This window comes from Benincasa hispida, chromosome 11 (genome assembly GCF_027475165.1).
Source record: "Benincasa hispida cultivar pf3 chromosome 11, pf3_genome.v1.1, whole genome shotgun sequence".
In the NCBI taxonomy this organism is placed as follows: Eukaryota; Viridiplantae; Streptophyta; class Magnoliopsida; order Cucurbitales; family Cucurbitaceae; genus Benincasa; species Benincasa hispida.
In genome coordinates, this window is record NC_143488.1 from 15409138 (window position 1) to 15427681 (window position 18544).

The following is an 18544-nucleotide window of genomic DNA, read 5'->3' on the forward strand; positions in this document are numbered from 1 at the left end:
ATACAACCCAACAAACTCCCACTTGGACTAAAACTCCGGTGGATTTTACATATGTACAGATATATATACAATGTTGAGTAATGAGAGAATAAGTACAATAAACTAGGGCATCAAATACCCAGTACTAAGCTTATGCATCCTCCTGGTTGTGCAACCTAGCAAGCTTGTTGGTGACAACTACATCTAGTCGGGCGACTCTCTCCACAATTTCTTTCCTTTTTCTTATGGATGTATCTGTGCAATCTCAACACAGTAAGTCTTGGAATAATAGAATTAATACTTATGTAATATTATCATTTATATATAGTTAATCATCTAAAGTTAAGGAGTAATGACTTCTTTAAATGAAACGTAAAAAGATTAGTGTTTGCCTATTGTGCATCATCAACAGTTCATGCTCTTTGACATTATGCACAACGAACTTCTTGAATCCATTAGGAAGATAATGACAGTGTTTCTTGTTAGTACCATAATTAATGTTTAGCATCAATATACATCCTTTAAACTATCGAGTTGCTCATGCCTATATCTGCCAGTCACCATCCGAATCGGCTGTCCATTACTTCGTGAGATCTCCGAATGATTCGGATCCATCATTCACACTTGTTCCATGAAATCTAGTGCTTGAGTTTATCGTCCATCGCTCACATTCACCATTGGATTTTGATTTCCATTTGGATCTGCCAAACCCTAACTCTTATGACCATATAGAGAATGAAAGGAGTAGCAGAGGAGAGAGTGAAGAAAAGTGACGTGATGCTTTGGCGTTGGAATGAAATTTGAGTGCGCTTTAAAAAGAAAAAAAATTGTCTATTTTTCTTCCGCGTTTTCTTTTTCATCTTTTTAATAGCCAATTTTATAAAGTGTTATGGTGAAGGGCTATAAAATATGCTTTTTCTTGTAGTGATTGTAAGATCCGTCAACAAGTTTTTATCATCAATACTCCGTATCAATGGGTAACAACATACAAGATAATCAGTTACCCCAAATCATGCAAAATTTCAAATTGTACAATGAATAATATGCCAGGTAAAATAAATCTAAATCCCTACCATTGGATTAATACCCACATCTGAACATAGAAAACATGATTGTGGACCCTAAATAGAAAGCAATAATACGATGAACAGTCGACGAGCATGCTATGAAGGGAATGAAATGAATGTTTGAAATGACACTCAAAAACCAAAATGCTATACCAACTGAATATTGAACAACCGACAACGAACACAAGTTTGACCAAGTAAATAGGAGGAAGATGAAGTAACGCAAAAAATGGTCAAGGGATTCAAAATATTGAAAGACGGTTGTTCGGTCAAATTGAGTAATTTTTCTAAATCTCGACGATATTATAGTAACCACACAAATTACAAGTATCAATGTAAACAACCTCAATGGTAACCAAATTATGATTGTACACTACTTATGTAAATGGGTTCAAAGCAATCCAATTGCTTTTACAATTGAAACCCATTATAATTGACGCATGAATGGAAATACATTACGATTAGACTATTTCTGATTATGAATGAATAAAATTGTCCTAACTCAATAACAATAACACATGCACTCTCTAAGAAAAACTATATTTTTGTCAATTCAACTAGGTCTATGTTGGCTTTTAGAATCTAAACTTAAAATTGATCTTGATCACATGCCATTGAGGTTCCCCTCCCAAAATTTGGGAATAGTATAAAAATATATATTTATAAGATGAGACACAGTCGGTGGTTTCCCTGGTTTCTTGGCAGGTGTCAACTGACGGTTCCATCCACGTCAATCCTCCACATATCCCAATTCTCTCGAAAAGTCTTCCGTGGCCGATTGAATATCCAATTCCCATTTCTTCCTCCAGAAATTCCTCAACTTCCTTTTGGCCCTTTTCTCTGTTCCTTTGGCGGAAATGCAAACTGATTTTCTATGGAATTCACTATTACGGTTTGACTAATTTGGCTATGTAACCCTCTTCTTCCCTTTCTTTCAATTTCCCAATGGCTACGTTATTCAGGAAAGTTTGGGGATCCGTGTCCACCCGCTCCGGATTGCACTTGGAAATGCCGAATACTGTTCATGAGCCGTCGTTGGGTGATTTCGATCGCATTCCGGTGGATATACTGATGCAAATACTTCAATTAGCTGGCCCCAAGTCCACAGCTAAAATGGGTATGCTTTGTAGGTCTTGGAGATCTCTTGTTTCTGACAATACTCTTTGGATTTTTTTCCTTCAAAATCAGTTGGAGCCTTGGGATTCTGTTTTGTTTGGAGAAACTAAGTTGGCTTCTGGATACCCTCTTGAGTAAGTTTGGAAATTGTTTCTCCTTCTGCCTCTTATGCTTATAGTCTAATTGCCACATTGCATGTCAGTTTCATTATGAATATAGTGTTGGCTTTTTAAGAAATGCATTTATGGTTGCAGTACATTCTCTAGTCAGATGATGCCATTGTCATTCATGAAAGTATATAGCAAACGCGCAGGAGTACCGGGCTCTGTTATCATTGATGGTGAGTTTGTGGTGTAACCTCCTGAGTTTATTTTAAATTTATCTTCTCTGACAAATGAACTTGCATTTTGTAGTATAGAATGAACTTTTTCAGCTTCTTTTGGCTTTCGAGGGAAAAAATATGATCTATTTGGGTTTGTTGCTTTCCACGTAGAGACGACGTCGTTAGGCCTGCTTGGGTCCGAGTTAGCTGGTTTGCATAGAATGAACTTTATCAGCTTCTTTTTTATTGTAGTATAGAATGAACTTTATCAGCTTCTTTTTTACACTGGTTTGCATCTTCTTTTAACTCTAGACTTGAATTTTTAGCTAAATTTAAAAAAAAAAAACAAGTTTTTTTTAAAAACTACTTGAAACAAAACTTGGCTGTAAAACGTAGATAACAAAATAAGAAATTTAGAGGCGGAATAGGTGTTCATAGGCTTATTTTTCAAAATTAAGTACCAAAAATCAAATTGTTACCAAACGGGTCTTAACGTAGGATAAACATTTGAACATAGATTAGCACATATGATGATAAGTACCTTCTAGTTTCTGGAAACTTGTATCAGGGTGACGATTAGGTTTTCAATCATGACTCATAAAGGTTGAATGGTTCTTCATCATAGGCCAGTGAGATTTATCCTAGGAAAAAAGGTTCCAGTTTTGGGTCCGAGTTAGCTGACTTGTGTTCTTTTTATTTGGTTTCTTTCCTTGTTTGCCCTCCCTACTTGTATTTCTGAATTCTAATTGTCCGTATGATAGGTTTCTTATATACGATGTATAGTTAATTCACTTGCCGAACCTTCTTTGTATCTCCTTCATTGATAAAGTTATGTTTTTGATAAAAAAAAAAAGTTCAATGGTGCAACAAATTGTTAATATTTCAATGTGTAAAGCTTTCATCTTCTTGATGACATCTTCAAATTTTTAAGTTGTAGGAGTGGATGTTAAATCACTCTTACCATCTCTTGTTTGTTATTGAGAAGGTGGTTCTGGTTATTGCAAATTTGGTTGGAGCAAATACAATTGTCCATCTGGGCGTTCTGCAACATTTTTGGTGGGTGCTTTCTGTAACTCCCTGTTCCTGTTTGTATCAAAACCCTTCCATTTGGAATATTGCCTATAGCTGCTAAATAGCTTTGGTTTTGGCCTTTAATTAAGTCCAGTAATTGAACTTCTTGTTTTGCCTGTAGGAATTTGGGAACATCGAATCTCCTATGTATTCTAGACTTCGGCATTTTTTTGCTACTATTTATAGCAGGCCTGTTCTTTTCTTCTTTTCTATAGCTGATATTTTACACTCCTGTCTTTGCTCCACTGAAATGGGAAAAAAAAAAAGGCAAAGAAAAGACAAAGGAAACGACATGCATGATGAACTTATTTCTCTAGTCACTATAAAGATGAATTGCTAATCTTCTTATAAGTTGCAGTTTGTACTGACATGTCCACTTCACCTAATTTCAGGATGCGGGTTAAAACATCTTTCCATCCAGTGGTAGTGTCATTACCAATCTGCCATTATGATGGTCAGCTTCTTATTATGCTTTTTGACGTATTACTCCATGTTTTGTTGTTTATCCATTTGTAATTAAATTCCCATTATATATAAAAGTTTGGATGGTAGGGGAACTTGTTGTTGGACAATGATGCCTCCATACTTTCAGTAAACCTCTGAACTAATATTAATACCACATTTTAAGTTTCTGTTTTTATACTCTGATATGAATCAAATAATTGGTGAATAATTGATTTTTACAATGCATTTTATAAAATGTAATAGGTTCCAACTTCTAAAACTTTAGTTCTAATATGTTAACTTGGTTTTAATAATTAATAAGAAAAGCAAAAAATGTTTTATTCTTTTATTCATACATGATTTTTATACCTTCAACATTTAGCTAATGATGTGTAATATGAATAAATATATTTGCATTTCTTTTCTCCTTCAGATACTGAATCTGCCAAAGCATCGAGACAGCAACTCAAAGAAGCCATCCATTCGGTGTTATTTGACATGAATGTCCCTTCTGTTTGTGCCGTAAATCAGGTTTTATGCTTAAGAAATGTCCTTTTCTTTTTTCTTACTTGTCCTCCTCCTCTCCTTCTCTTTTAGTGACCGTTATGAGTACAGTACCATATATAAAAAACCTTGATATTTATTTTTATGAAGTTTTCTCTGTTCCCTTCCCCACTCGTGTCCCTAGTGGGTTGGTTAGGTATGAAGGAAAGAAAGGAAATTGGTTCTGTTGGAGGGTTTTGGAGCCTTCAAAGAAAAAGGAGGGTTCTGGAGCTGGTTTAGAGCTAGATGTTCCTATCCCCCTAGCTCTTTCTACCCAGAGGGTGTAGAAGTGCAGTTTTGAATGTTATTGGGATATTAAGGGTATGTCAGTAATTAGCAGTTTTCTAGGGAGAGTTTGTAATAAATAGAGTAGAGTGGTTTAGAAAGGATGATGGTAGAGAATTGTTTACCATTGAAGCTTTGTAATCTCAGGAAAAAAAAAATGATAATTTAAAAAGTAGAACTACTGACTTTGGAACTTTCATAAATTGCGACTTAGATAATTACATGCACTGTTTGTTTTTTCATGTGTAGGCAACATTAGCCTTGTATGCTGCAAGAAGAACTTCGGGAATTGTTGTCAATGTTGGTTTCCAGGTGACTTCAATCGTCCCAAGTAAGCTTACATAACTTTTTATAATCTCTAATTCAACTTTAAGCTAATGTGTATTAATCAAGTGTTCTGAAGAAACAAATCTTAATGGCTCATTATGCATCTTGTATTTTTATTTTTAATGACATATGACGTCCCCTAATTAATTGGGAAACTAAGAAGAAAATTGTGTATCCTTCTGTTTACTGGTCAATGGCCATCAAATAGCTACTCGCTAGTTTACTTAACACCCAATTAGCCAATAGCTACCTTTTACGTCCTTGTGGACTTATTTTTTGCCGTGGTTGGCTTTAAGTTGGCCTGAGATAGAAACTTGATGAGATGATTGAGGATTTCCTTCTCCATCTCCCTTTTAGGGAGAAGGGTTGTTTCTTGTGGCTAACAGTCCATTATTTAGAGGCTTGGAAAGGGACAATTACTAAATCTTATGTTTATATTTGGGTTATGGTTGCAAAGGTTTTTTTTTGAAATTATTCAATGGGTGTTTCTTACATGACTGGAGGCCTTTTCTTTATTGGTTTTCCTTCTTTTGTGAGATGGTTTTTCTTTTTTGTGGGCTGTTTTTTTTTTCTTATAAAAGAATGATGTGAAGACAGAATCAGGTTGTTTTACTCATTGGGAGAGACTTGAGGCTTACGTTCCCCATTATGGCTATTCTGAAACACTCTTCATATATCCAGTTGATTATCTCATGTTGTCTGTGTTTGGTTTTTAACCTTTTCTCTAAGGTGTGGGGGATTGAGGTACCTTACGTTACCTCTTTCCACTATTTTAAGTTTGTTTTCAATTAATACATAAGATGCTAACAGACGATTAAAAGAACTAATGGAAAACTTGTTTTAGGGATTGTTGCTTTATGAGAAATTATGTAACCAATCCACCTGCTGCATGGAACCAAAATTTCATGTTTTCTTATTCTTTTGATAAAATTTTTATAGTTTTACATGGCAAAGTAATGCGGAAAGTGGGGGTTGAAGTTGTGGGGCTGGGAGCTTTAAAGCTTACAGGGTACCTCCGGGAGCTGATGCAGCAGAATAATATACATTTTGAATCAATGTACACTGTTCGTACATTGAAAGAGGTACAATAAAAGCTATCATTGTTTAAGATTCAAGTCATAAGCAAGTTTGTTTGTATATAGTCTATTTGTCTTCTAGGAAGTGAAATTTAATAAATTATATTGTTCTTTTTACACATTTGAACTTCTAATGAACTCAATACTTTGTGTCCATGTTGATGCAAGCAAATTATTATTTTTTCTAGCTTTAGGAATAGCTCAAAGCAGCAGCATTTTGGCAGTGCAAATATTTTAATCTAGCTTAAGACCTGGAGCAGAGTTGATGCTTTCAATACTCAGTCACAATTTACTCATGTCCACATAATGTCATTTCTCCCTACCGTTGTCAATGGAGGCAATATTGTTCTCTTCTGCCCATCCTTGTTTTTTCTTTAGCAAATTAGAAGGTTACATAGATCTGTTGAATCATTTTCATTGATGATTTTGGGTACTTATTATTTTATCTCTTTTGTTCATATAATTAAATATGATAGTCGAAACTCTAGAACACTTTAAAATACTTGTAGAGGAAGCACTTAACTAGTGTTTCTGAGTATTTAGAGAAAAGGTGCTCTACTTAAAACCCTTGTTGTTTGTTTCCCATAGCTTGCTTTCTGGTGGGCGAAGCCTCTCTGAAAATTATTGGTGGGTAGGCTATATACGATAATGCAAGTACAAGGAGTGGAGGTCTTGATACTTTAATTATACAAGTTAAAAATAAGTATTTTCTTATCAGAAAAAGAAGTATTAGGAATTTGGCAGAACCTTTTACAGAATGAGGGCCAAATCTTTATGGTTCTAATCTTTGCTGTCCTTTTAAAATGTTGAGCATTGATATAAAATTTTGGTTGCCACTCTGCTTTTCATCAGTAGATGTAATTATCCTTTTCTTTTTTAGTTTTTGTTGCAACTACTCCGTGTTTTTTTAGTTCCAGGTTGCTTTCATGGGGATGTTTAACTCCTTGTATTTTTTTCCTTCTTTTGGTAACCTCTTTTTATCACCAAAAGAAAATTGGTTAACATCATATTATGGTTCTTAAACAGTCATATACAGTTCACTTTAGCCTCAAACTTTCATGCCTATTTTGTCTGTCTAAACTATCAAATGTTTTATGTTGTCTCTCAAGTATCAATTGTTTTAATTCCCTTTAACTTGGTGTAGTGTCTAATGTCTGTAAATTCTTAACTCAGAATCTATGTTATGTTGCTGAAGACTACGAAGCTGAATTGTCTAAAGATACTCGAGCATCGTATGAAGCTGCTGGGGAAGGTTGGTTTACTCTTTCCAAAGAACGATTTCAAACCGGAGAGATCTTATTCCAACCGCGTATGGGAGGAGTGTAAGTCCGACCCATCCTGTTAGAAAATGTTCTATGTTAAATAACAAAGTTCTTCTGCTCTTATAAATTTCTATTATTAGGTTCAATTTTGAGCATGTTAGAAGAAATTCATACACTTAATTGACCAGAAGTTCCTGCTGGAAAATCAAATTCATCCAAAAGTTGTCTTTGTTTCATTGATAACTGAAATATATGTTCTGTGGAAAATGTCTAAAATAACTTTTTACACGAACTGAAAGTTGGAGATGGTTTGAAATATTGGTATGGGATGTCAATGTGACATGGACATGGTACTGTGTCATTTTGCTTTTAAAGAAAGCTAGATTACAGAAGGTACCCCCAAACTTTGCCTTCGGTTTAAAAATACTCCTGCTCCACCGCCGCCCCCCCCCCCCCCCCCCCCAAAAAAAAAAAAAAAAAAAAAAATTATTTTATCAATGAAAAGCCTCGTTTTCTTTAAAAAAAATCCCATATTCTTTGAAAAGTTGCAATATTGCACAATGTTTTTAGTACAACAGGTGGGGATGCACTGCACTATGAACTATAAACTTCAATTTTGGCTGTATTTTGTTTTGGGATATGATGAGGGTGCTAAGGTTGTGTTAACGTAGTTGAGATAACCCGATGTGCCTACTGACCCTCCGTTCTCTTTGAATTCTATGATCTCTAAGTTTCTTTGTAATTTGAGCAAGTCTTTTTCATTACATCAATGAGAAGTTTGTTTCCGTTTAAAAAAAAAAAAAGAAAGTACGAGTGGGGATGTTGGGTTTTGAACCTCTGATCTCATGGGAAGGAGTACATGCCAATTACCGTTGAGTTAGGCTCGCTTTGGCATTCCAATATAGTTAATTTTTCATAAACGTTTCAAAACTACCCTAAAAATTACTCTTGTTGATTTGAACCTTTGATCTCATGGAAGGAGTACATGCCAATAGCTGTTGAGTTAGACTCATTTTAACGTTCCAATATTAAAGTTTATTTTTCAAACTGTTTTGTTGGAGTAGAAATTTATTAGAATGTTGGATTAAAATTGAAATCTCGAATGGTGTGATTGTGACCTGGATGGAACTTGGAGCACAAACACAGTCACACCATTCGAGGTCACTGTTGCATGTGCTCTAGGTCCTAATTCGATCTGAAGTTCGATTTCCACTCCATGGGTAGTTTTGAGACATTTACGAATGGTCCAATGCAACATTACATTACAACTTTTGAAAGAATAGAGATATCTTTTAAACAAATGGAAAAGCTAGGAGGGAGTATTTTTTCTAACTTAGCATGATAAGAATGACATGAATAATTCGATGAACACATTTGACAAGGCATTCTACAGATTTTGAGGTTTCAATATCCAACTTTTAGTTAATTTGAATTAATAAAAAATTGTATATTTTCAAAGGATGTAGTAACAAATCAACAAATAAAATTGACTGTCACGCATCAATTTCGGCACATCTCTTAAACACCCCCCCCACAAAAAAAGAAAAATCATTTCAAACTACTGATTTTTGTTCTCATTTGTGGGCAGGCGAGCAATGGGGCTGCACGAGGCTGTTGCACTTTGTATGGACCATTGCCATGCTGCAGAACTGTCTTATGATGATTCTTGGTTCAAGACTGTGGTTTTGTCAGGTGGCAGTGCTTGTCTTCCAGGACTTGCAGGTCATCCTTTTCAACGTTCTTCTTCTTTTGCATTTTGAGGTTTCTTTTCTGATGCATTTTATGGTTATACTACCATTTTAGCTTCCTTGACGTGTGCTTGATTTCAGTTTAGTGCCTGCAATTCAAAATTTTTTGCTTTGGTCTTATATTTGGTTAAGTCTCCCAAAATGTTCTTGCCATTACTATATGTGAATATAGTTTATTCTCATTTTGTTGGGACTTGAGCAATGAGCTAGCATTTAGTTTAAGGTATACTTGAGAGTTGAATTGGCTGACTCTACTAGACTGAATGTATTACAGTTTCAGCTAACGTAACACGTCTTATTGTCTGTTTGGGAATAACTTATGAAAAAAATGGTTTCTAAACAAAATCAATTTTTCTATAGGAAAAATAAGATCCCGTTTAGTAACTATTTGGTTTTCGGTTTTTAATTTTCGAAAACTACGAATATAAACATCTTTTTCACTTCTAAGGTCCCGTTTGATAACCATTTCATTTTTTAAATTAATTCTATTTCCTCTAATTTCTTACAATGATTTGCATCTTTTTCTAGTACAAGAGTTGAATTTATAGCCAAATTTTAAAAGTAAAAATAAATTTTTAAAAACTATTATTTTTTAGATTTAAAAATTGGCTTGGTTTTTTAAAACAATGATAAAAAGTAGATAAGAAAAGTAGGAAATTTAGAATGGGAAGGAGTGTCTATAGGTTTAATTTTCAAAAACTAAAAACCAAAAACCAAATGGTTACCAAATGGAGCTTACATTCTTGTTTTTGTTATATGTTTTCTATCAATGTTTTCAAAGATCAAAAACCAAAAACAAAAAACCAATAGTTACCAAATGAGGTACTAGTAACAGTGAAGATATTTTTTTGAAAGATTTAACCATATTTTAGGATTTAAATTGAAAATTTTTAAATCTTAGGGCCCAAGATTGCTAATGAGAATGAAAGTGAAGTAACACTTCTACTTGTCCTATAACTTCTGTTGTTCAGAAAGGTTGCAGAAGGAACTTTATGGGCTTCTTCCTTCACCAATGTCCAATGGAATCAGAGTCATTCCTCCACCCTATGGTACAGACACAGCTTGGTTTGGGGCAAGGCTCGTTAGCAATGTAAGTTTACCGAATCTCATTTTTTTCATGCCAACGAACCTTTTGGGCTGTTTCTGTTCAAAACTACCTGTTTCTGTGTGTCTCAAATGTTAATATTATTGTACACTTCAAATCTCACTGTTCACAAATTTACTAAAAAAAAAAAAATCAATTATATTCAAGTAGAACATCCATTAAACCACAAGCTAAAAAGAAAACTGGAGAAAACAACCTTTAAAACAGTTATATAACATGTTTCAACTAAATTTTTATTCCAAACAGAAGAAGACTGTTTTTAAAGCACTTCTAAACAGCACCTTCCTCTCTAACTTAAACCTACAGCTAACATGCTTCATGAACTAACGTTTTAGGAATTTATGTCCCTAAAATTTAATCAATTTAGGCCTCTGTTAGACTTCCGTTTTATAACTGTTAATGCATCATTTTCACGCATGTATATGATTTCTTTAAGTGCAGTGATTAGTATTATGTTAGAAAGAAAGGATAGAATCAAATAGTGACTTTTTATTAATATGAGTATCTTTTCATCTTCTTGTTTTGTTCTACTCATTTTAGAAAGAATTGAGTGATAAAATTTCGTGTAACTTTGGTAAAACTTTAAGAGAGGAATAATTTTTTTTTTAGGTGACTCTCATTTCAAATGAAAGAGAGTGAAAATGATTGTGTAATATCACTCACGAAAGACCTAAATTAATTCACTTACGAAAGATTAGGGTGTCTAAATTGAAACTGTTGTTAGTTGGGGTTTAATTGATACAACTCTCAAAGTTTACATGGATATAAATTGATTTTTTCCAATATTTTTATACTTTTTTGCTACCTCTTCTCGTGACGTTGAAACTAGATTTTTTCCCCCTAAAAAAACCAATTTTGGTTTATATTTTTGCACAAAATACGAAAAGAGTAGAAATAAACAAAGTATCTATAGAAAGTGAAGATCTGCCTTTATTTATGTCTTTATTTGTAACTATTGAGAAATTTGAGATAAAAGTTTAAAGTTTGATTGAAAAATAATCAGAAATATTGACGAGATTGAATGAATTTAAAGAACATTCCATGATCTAATATTAGAAGTGGTTCAAGTATCTGTTCATTTGTATATTTTTGACAATGATAAGATTTTAAACATGAATTAATATAGTTGTTGCAAATACATGGAACTAAATGCTTGAAAAGAACCCATTCTTTATATGGTTTTGAACTGTTTATGTTGGTACACAGCTAAGTACCTTCCCTAAACATTGGTGTATCACCAAGAAGCAATTCCAACAGAAGTCAAAACTCAACCTCATTTGGTGACCACCCTTCGTCTCGGGGTTGTTTGTTCGATATTGAAAGTCGATGCCATCTTTCGAGCCTTGTGTAGAGCTTGAGGTATCACTAAAATAAAAATGATAAAGAGGGTATATGCTTTCTCCTTGTAGTAAATTGCATCCTTGAATAAAAGTGATTTGGTTAAAATGTATTGATGGCAATAAATTAAAATATGTAGGAGTATAATAACATATTGCTTTTGTTTGTATAAGGTTACTTATATTAAGTTACACCAAAGTACATATCCCATAGACATTCTTTATCAATTGTATTATTCATTCTTTTAAATGTATCCTCACACATATATTGTAATTACAAAAGCAACAGTGAACAAGAAAAATATACAATTTTAGTGGGTTTGATACTTCTTGTGATGTATAAAAAAATCTCTTGACATGGACATTACATATTATAATTGTGAACACTCTGAAAAGATGAGAGTTCTTTGCAGGCATCCTTGCATCTATTACTAATTCTGCCATCCCTTTTCAAGTTATATGTTTGATTCAAAACCCAGATTGGTTCAAACCTTTTAACCCAATTTTGAGAACCGAGTCACACGGATAATTATTTGGTTTTTTGTTTTTATTTTTTGAAAATTAAGCCTATTTTTTCTTATTTTTTACGATGATTTGCATCTTTATCAACTACAATAGTTGAATTCTTAATCAAATTTCAAAAACAAAATCGTTTTCAAAAATTACTTTAATTTTTGTCTTTATTTTTTGAACCATCCGTGAAAGTAGATAATTAAGTGGAAGTAATATCTATAGGTTTAATTTTCAAAAACAAAAATTAAATACTAGGGCTCTATTTGATAACAATTTAGTTTTTGGTTTTTGTTTTTGAATGTTAAGTCTATTTTATCTAGAAATGATTTGTATCTTTCTTAAGTACCATAATTGAATTCTTAATCAAATTTCAAAAATAAAAATAACTTTTTGAAAGTTACTTTTTTAAGTTCTCAAAATTTGGTTTGGGTTGTTAAATCGTTAGTGAAAAATAGATAATAAAAGAAGAAATTTGGAGGGGGAAATAGTGTCTATAGGTTTAATTTAAAAAAAATAATAATAATAAAATAGTTACCAAATGGGATTTAAATTATTATCAAATGGGACTTTAGGACTTGGATGATAATATTTTTCGTTATATATTTCTTGTTCTTTCTTTTTTTATTGAAAGATGCATACACGTTTTGGTACTCTTTGTCTTGGTTTTTCTGAAATCTAAATGGAAAATGTAAAATTTTATATGAAAATAAGTTTTCAAAAGTAAATATAATTATTTTAATGCTATATGGTTGGGAAAATACTATATATAGAAACAAGATACAAGAAATTTTGATTTTGGTTCCGAAATTTCTTCTCAATTTTGGAAACGTTTATGAAAAATGAGAATAAGGACTGTAATCATTACCAAATGCTTGCATCTGTTTCTAAAAGAAAATGGAAAAAAGATACAGAAAGAAACTTAATAGTAATGTCATGGAGTGGGCGTCGGGCGCCATGGACTCAAGCTTTGGGATCCCATAAGGCCGTAAGTACATAATCTTGTGCTAATGCCTCATAGTATTTCTCCTTGTACTCACTAAATTGTTTGTACATTTGGATGCTATTACATGTATTTTAAACAAGATTAAACGTACCATATTCCGATATTAATAAAAAGACTACGGAACGGTATTAGGTTTTATTGAACTTTTTCGGTCTTTCATAAAGTTATGTATAATTGTAATTGTGAGTTGAAATTTTTTTTAAGTACAATAGAGATGGAGAATTCAAACTAGAAACTTCTTGATCGTAAGACATATTAGATGTCAGTCGAGTTATGCTTGTTTTAGTGTGAGTTGTTAAATTTATGTTATAATTCTATTTGTATTTGTTACACTAATCTTCTAGTAATATTTTATTCTTCTCATATATGATAAGTGGTATACATAAAGCCTTTGAGTACTATTTTATAATCATATATAAATTCTTGGTGAGGTTGCCATTGACTTCAGTCTACTTTTTTTTTAAGCCAATTAGGCATGCACCAAAATTTTCTAATTTTATATCATTTCATAACTTGTGAATTCGTGGTTGTATTTTTTATCTTGGTTCATTTTGATTTCTGTATTTTGATTTTAGTTCATGCTAATCTCTATATTTTAAAAAATATTCATTCTAATCTTTATGCTTTCAACTTTAGATCATTTTAGTCTTTGAAATTAAAAAATTGATTATTCAATTTCTTTAAAAATGAAATGAAAAGACTAGGATAGTTACTTTTTAAAAGTATAATGTCCAAGTTGAACCAAATTTGAAAGTACAAAGATAAAAAATAAACATTTTAATACAAGGACTAAAGTAGTATTTAAATTTTAAGACTTCTTTTGAAAGACACAACCAAAGAGTTTTGTTTTGTTTTTTTTTTTTTTTTTGTTAAATAAGATATAAATTGACGACGATTAATGTATAAAGATTGGAAGATATATGTGATATCATTTGCTTAAATTAATAGGACGATTGATGTGTAAACTTTGATAATATAAGTGATTTTAACCATATCTTTTAAGATAGAGTAAATGGTAATAATGATATTACATTTTCAAATTTGTACACTATTGGGTCAAGATCTATCATTTAGGCCATGTTTATTGCTTGTAATCAAAATTGTTACAATCATAATGGTTTTTTTAGTATTCATAATGTACAGGATATTGTTAATTAGTTTTTTCTAATGTACTTAAACGGGTCTCACTTTTCTTATTACGATTGATTGATTACGTTTACTGGGAGTAAGAGTAGCTTTATTTCAACAACTTTTATGGAATAATAAACAATTTGAAAGTTTTATGGGTGTGTGATGTTGATTATTTTGATCCAAATCTCCCTTCTGAAGGAGGTTATTGGAGAGGTCAGTTGAGACTTTAATTATGCTGATTATGTTTCTAATGAGAATCTTGTTTGTAGTTAGTTCGTTGTTTAATGAATTTTTTTTTTCTTTTTTAAGAAAAGTAAAACTTTTCGAAGTGTAAGAATATAACTGAAATTAACCTCAAAATTTAGTTACATTTGATATAATTTTACATTGTTGAGGACTTCACATTGAAAAAATCAAGGGATCTCACAATTTTTATAAGATATATGAGTTACTCATTCTATTAATAATTGATTTTGAGATGAAACTCTATATTATCTAATATGATACCCGAATTTATGAAACTCAAACGGACATTTAGTCCTAAAAAGAAATCGATCCAATAATTGTGAACTCAAAGAGATACCATCTTGATATGAACTTATAATATATATATTCGGTAAGAGTAACTCATCTATTTTATAAAAATAATTTCTTGATTTTTTTCAACTTATGATCCGTAACATACATACCAATTATCATTGAACTAGAAGATAAAAATTGAGTTGAATTATAAAATGGCGTCCATGATTCTTTTATATAAATAAATAAACAAATGTGGACAAATGAGCATGAAGATGATGAAATGGGATGAGATGGAGAGAACATATTAAAAAGAGAGCGTCAAATCAGAAAACATTTGAGGAAGATTATGAAATAATTTTAAATTGATTGTTCCTATCTTTTAGGGAGATTGTCGAATTTGGAGCCGATACAGAAACGTGGTGGGTCGACCACAGAAATCGGTGAAAAGAATCCAATGAAGCTGCAGCAGCAAAGAATCATCATCATCCCCCATTTTCATCTTCATCTCACCAACAACTAATCTCTACCAAAATTTTCCTTTTCCTTCATTTATAAAAAACAAAACCCCCCTAGAAAAAATCTCTCGAAACACCCTTCGATTTCTCTTTCTTTTCCTTGTTGACTTTCTGAGATTCTTGAACAACAACAACAAGCGATTTTGGAACCAAGCTCAAGCTGTGCCTTAATCTCATACAGGTTAAACCTTCCTTCTTCCTTTCTTTTGACTTTTGTTTCATTGATTATGGTTTAGTTATTGGTTTAGAAGCTTTTGATTTATGGTTCTGTACTCTCCAGTGTTGAAATGTATATGGGCTTGTTTGGTAGTTTTGCTATCCTTTTTTGCTTGTTGGTTCATCTGTTTGTTGACCCCCCTTTTTTTTTTGGGATTAAATCTTAGTATTGAACCCTTTGTGGTTTTACTATGTATAATCTGATATAAGCAACCAAATTTAGGTCTTTTATTAACCCTTTTCTTCTTTTTAATTAGTAACTTGCAAACATTTATCTATGGTAAATATGAAGGGTTTTCCGGATGGATGACCCAAATTTGGGAGAAAAGATGAGATATGCCCCACTGAGGTTTTCTAATCCTTTGGTGACATTAAATTCGGATGAAATTATCAAAAAAAAACTCACTCTCTTACTCTTGCTATCTTATTCTCGCTCTTGCACCTTCATTCCTTTTCCTCTCACAGAACGCTCTCCTCTTTACCTTTTTCTCATGATCTCTCTCTCGCCCTTGCTTTTGCACTCCCGCTCTCTTACTCTTGCTTTTGCACTCTCGATCTGCAACTCAAACTGAATAAAGGGAGCGAAGAAGAAGACGGCTGGCAGCTGGAGTTGCTCGTGTGGACTTGTTAGAGCTGGTGCATGGTCTCATCGAGTTGGTCGCACGACAAGAAGAGCAACAAGAAAGAGAAGAAATAAAAGTAATTTTGTAAAATTGCTTGATGATGAGGTAAACAAAAGGTTGAAATTCTTAAGTTTTAAAAAGTGGGCAAAAATCATTTTGGGCCTCGAGTATGGTCTTTTAAATCAATTTTCCCAAATATATATGAAGGTAAACAACAGATGTTTAGAGTGAAGTTCGTTTTATGCAAGATTCAGTGTAATGTTTTAAAAGTTTAAAAGTAGAGATACTAAAGTAGAATATAGACCTTTTTCTTCCCTTTTTCTTTACGAAGTGATTCTTTATCCTATGTTTTTTTAATGGTGTAGACTGATTTGATTGTTTGTTTTATGGCTATGAACAGAGACATTGTTTAATTAGTTGGTTGATTCCAAAAACATCATCCCATTTTGTGTTGTCAAAGTTTTGTTGGCAATGGGGAGTGTGGTGGGAAAGTTGGAATCTCCAGATTGTGTACCAGAAACAAAACTTGAAGCCAAAATGGTTGAGGCAATGAGACACAGGGCATCTAAAGGAAGCATCATTAGGTCATTTGATAGCATAATCTTGAAATTCCCCAAAATTGATGATAGCCTTAGAAAATGCAAAACTATTTTCCAACAGTTTGGTGAGTACTTAGTTTGGTTCTCTTCTTTAGAATGCCAATTTAACTATATGGTTACTTACAGCCACAGCTCATTTGAACCTCAGTTTAAAAGTTCAAGTTTCAAGCCTTGAATTTACAATTACTCTACTTGTACCCCCACAAAATGGTGATGCTTAGAAGTTATGCCTTCTTTATAGATGAAGATTTGAACGGGATAATAGATCGTCGGGAGCTTAAGGAATGTTTTGATGGGCTGGAAATTTCGCTCACGGAGGAGGAAATCGATGATCTCTTTGATGCTTGTGATATTAGTACAGCTATGGGAATGAAGTTCAATGAATTCATTGTACTTCTCTGCCTTGTCTATCTTCTCAAGGATGATCCCAATGCTAAATTTTCTGTATCCGAACGTTTTGTTTTCAAGCTTCTTGTTTCTTCATTCTTTTTTCTCTATGCTTTTCTTTTGTATTCCCTGACTTCAACAGAAATCTCAATTCGGAATGCCAAAATTGGAGGAGACATTTGAATCTTTGGTCGATGCATTTGCGTTCTTGGACAAGAATAAGGATGGATATGTAAGCAAGAGCGAGATGATATCTGCAATAAACGAGACCACATCGGGAGAACGCTCTTCAGGGCGGATAGCGATGAGGAGATTTGGTAATGCTCATCGACCTTGTAGTCTTTCCATTTGTATATCGATTGCTGCATCAACGAATTAATGGTTGAGCTTGTTCACTTATTTGATCTTGCAGAGGAGATGGACTGGGACAAAAATGGAATGGTAAACTTTAAAGAATTTCTTTTCGCTTTCACCCATTGGGTTGGAATCGACGAGAATGAGGACGGAGAGGAAGAAGAGGAGGAATGAAACATGAAAAACATGTTATCTTGAATATGAAACTTCTTTTTCTAATTCTTCATTTGACGATGGGGAAACCGTGGTGCAGTAATGAAAGTAGGGATGCAGTTTCATCTGCACTTTTGTTGGCCTTCTCACACAAAATTGAACTAGAAGATAACAATGGTTTCAATGCATTGGTTGTAAATACTTGTGTGTACTGTGAAGAGTAGAAGTCATATAATTTGAAATGCTGGTGTAGAAGCCAAGCCTGAGCCTTTTTCATGTGGGGATTGTTTTTGTTTATTATTATTCTCCAATGGCAGCTTGGACTGATTTTCACTGGATGGCTTGAGAAAAGCTGTATTTTCTTTGGACTTGTCTGTCTTGCTCTCAATATTATAGACTTCTTTTCTTTTATTCAAAGGGAAATTTCACCTCATAGGCTATGAGTTGCTTGATCTTTCCTCTTTTGTTTGCTTGGCTCTTGTTTGGTTCTTTACCTCTTTTGTTTTTTGGCCTATTTGGTTGAAGATTTTAAGAGGGAGAAACAGTGTGAAAGAAAGAACAAAAGAAAAATTGAGGAACCAAAATACTCAAACTGAAGCGAACAAAACCGACTTGATTTGGTCAATCTTCCAAAGAAAAATCAAATTGACTTGTGTATTCATATTCCCTTATAAATCACCTATGATCTGTTATTTTATTTTATTTTTGTTAAGTTCTGTACTAAAAACTCATGAAAATGGAAGTGCTCAGCAAAGAGCAAATGGGCTTCATTCAAATACACGTGTCAACAGCAGATAGGAGAGCACAAATAAATGGAAATAGAATGAGAAGGAAGAGGTAGATTAT

General features: G+C 33.0%; 2 protein-coding genes across 4 annotated transcripts; both read left to right on the top strand.

The window, feature by feature from the left end:
• The first annotated feature begins 1669 nt into the window (after positions 1 to 1669).
• Positions 1670 to 12008, top strand: ARP8 (actin-related protein 8). The gene is made up of 12 exons (XM_039050002.2): positions 1670 to 2296; positions 2417 to 2502; positions 3470 to 3540; positions 3677 to 3744; positions 3948 to 4009; positions 4433 to 4530; positions 5077 to 5158; positions 6094 to 6236; positions 7404 to 7552; positions 9081 to 9214; positions 10212 to 10330; positions 11552 to 12008. Exons 1-12 carry the CDS (start codon positions 1992 to 1994, stop codon positions 11627 to 11629), a joined length of 1395 nt encoding a protein of 464 aa, XP_038905930.1. The 5' UTR covers positions 1670 to 1991; the 3' UTR covers positions 11630 to 12008.
• A 3079-nt stretch (positions 12009 to 15087) lies between these two features.
• LOC120091292 (Calcium-binding EF-hand family protein) lies at positions 15088 to 18131 on the top strand. 3 transcript variants are annotated; one of them, XM_039049264.2, is made up of 6 exons: positions 15088 to 15547; positions 16161 to 16310; positions 16606 to 16869; positions 17046 to 17248; positions 17334 to 17508; positions 17604 to 18131. In XM_039049264.2, exons 3-6 carry the CDS (start codon positions 16677 to 16679, stop codon positions 17717 to 17719), a joined length of 687 nt encoding a protein of 228 aa, XP_038905192.1. In that variant the 5' UTR covers positions 15088 to 15547; positions 16161 to 16310; positions 16606 to 16676; the 3' UTR covers positions 17720 to 18131. The 3 variants fall into 3 exon arrangements, with proteins under 3 accessions (XP_038905192.1, XP_038905193.1, XP_038905191.1); XM_039049263.2 differs by having other exon boundaries at positions 15118 to 15547; positions 16048 to 16310; XM_039049265.2 differs by lacking the exon at positions 16161 to 16310 and having other exon boundaries at positions 15096 to 15547.
• Positions 18132 to 18544: the final 413 nt, after the last annotated feature.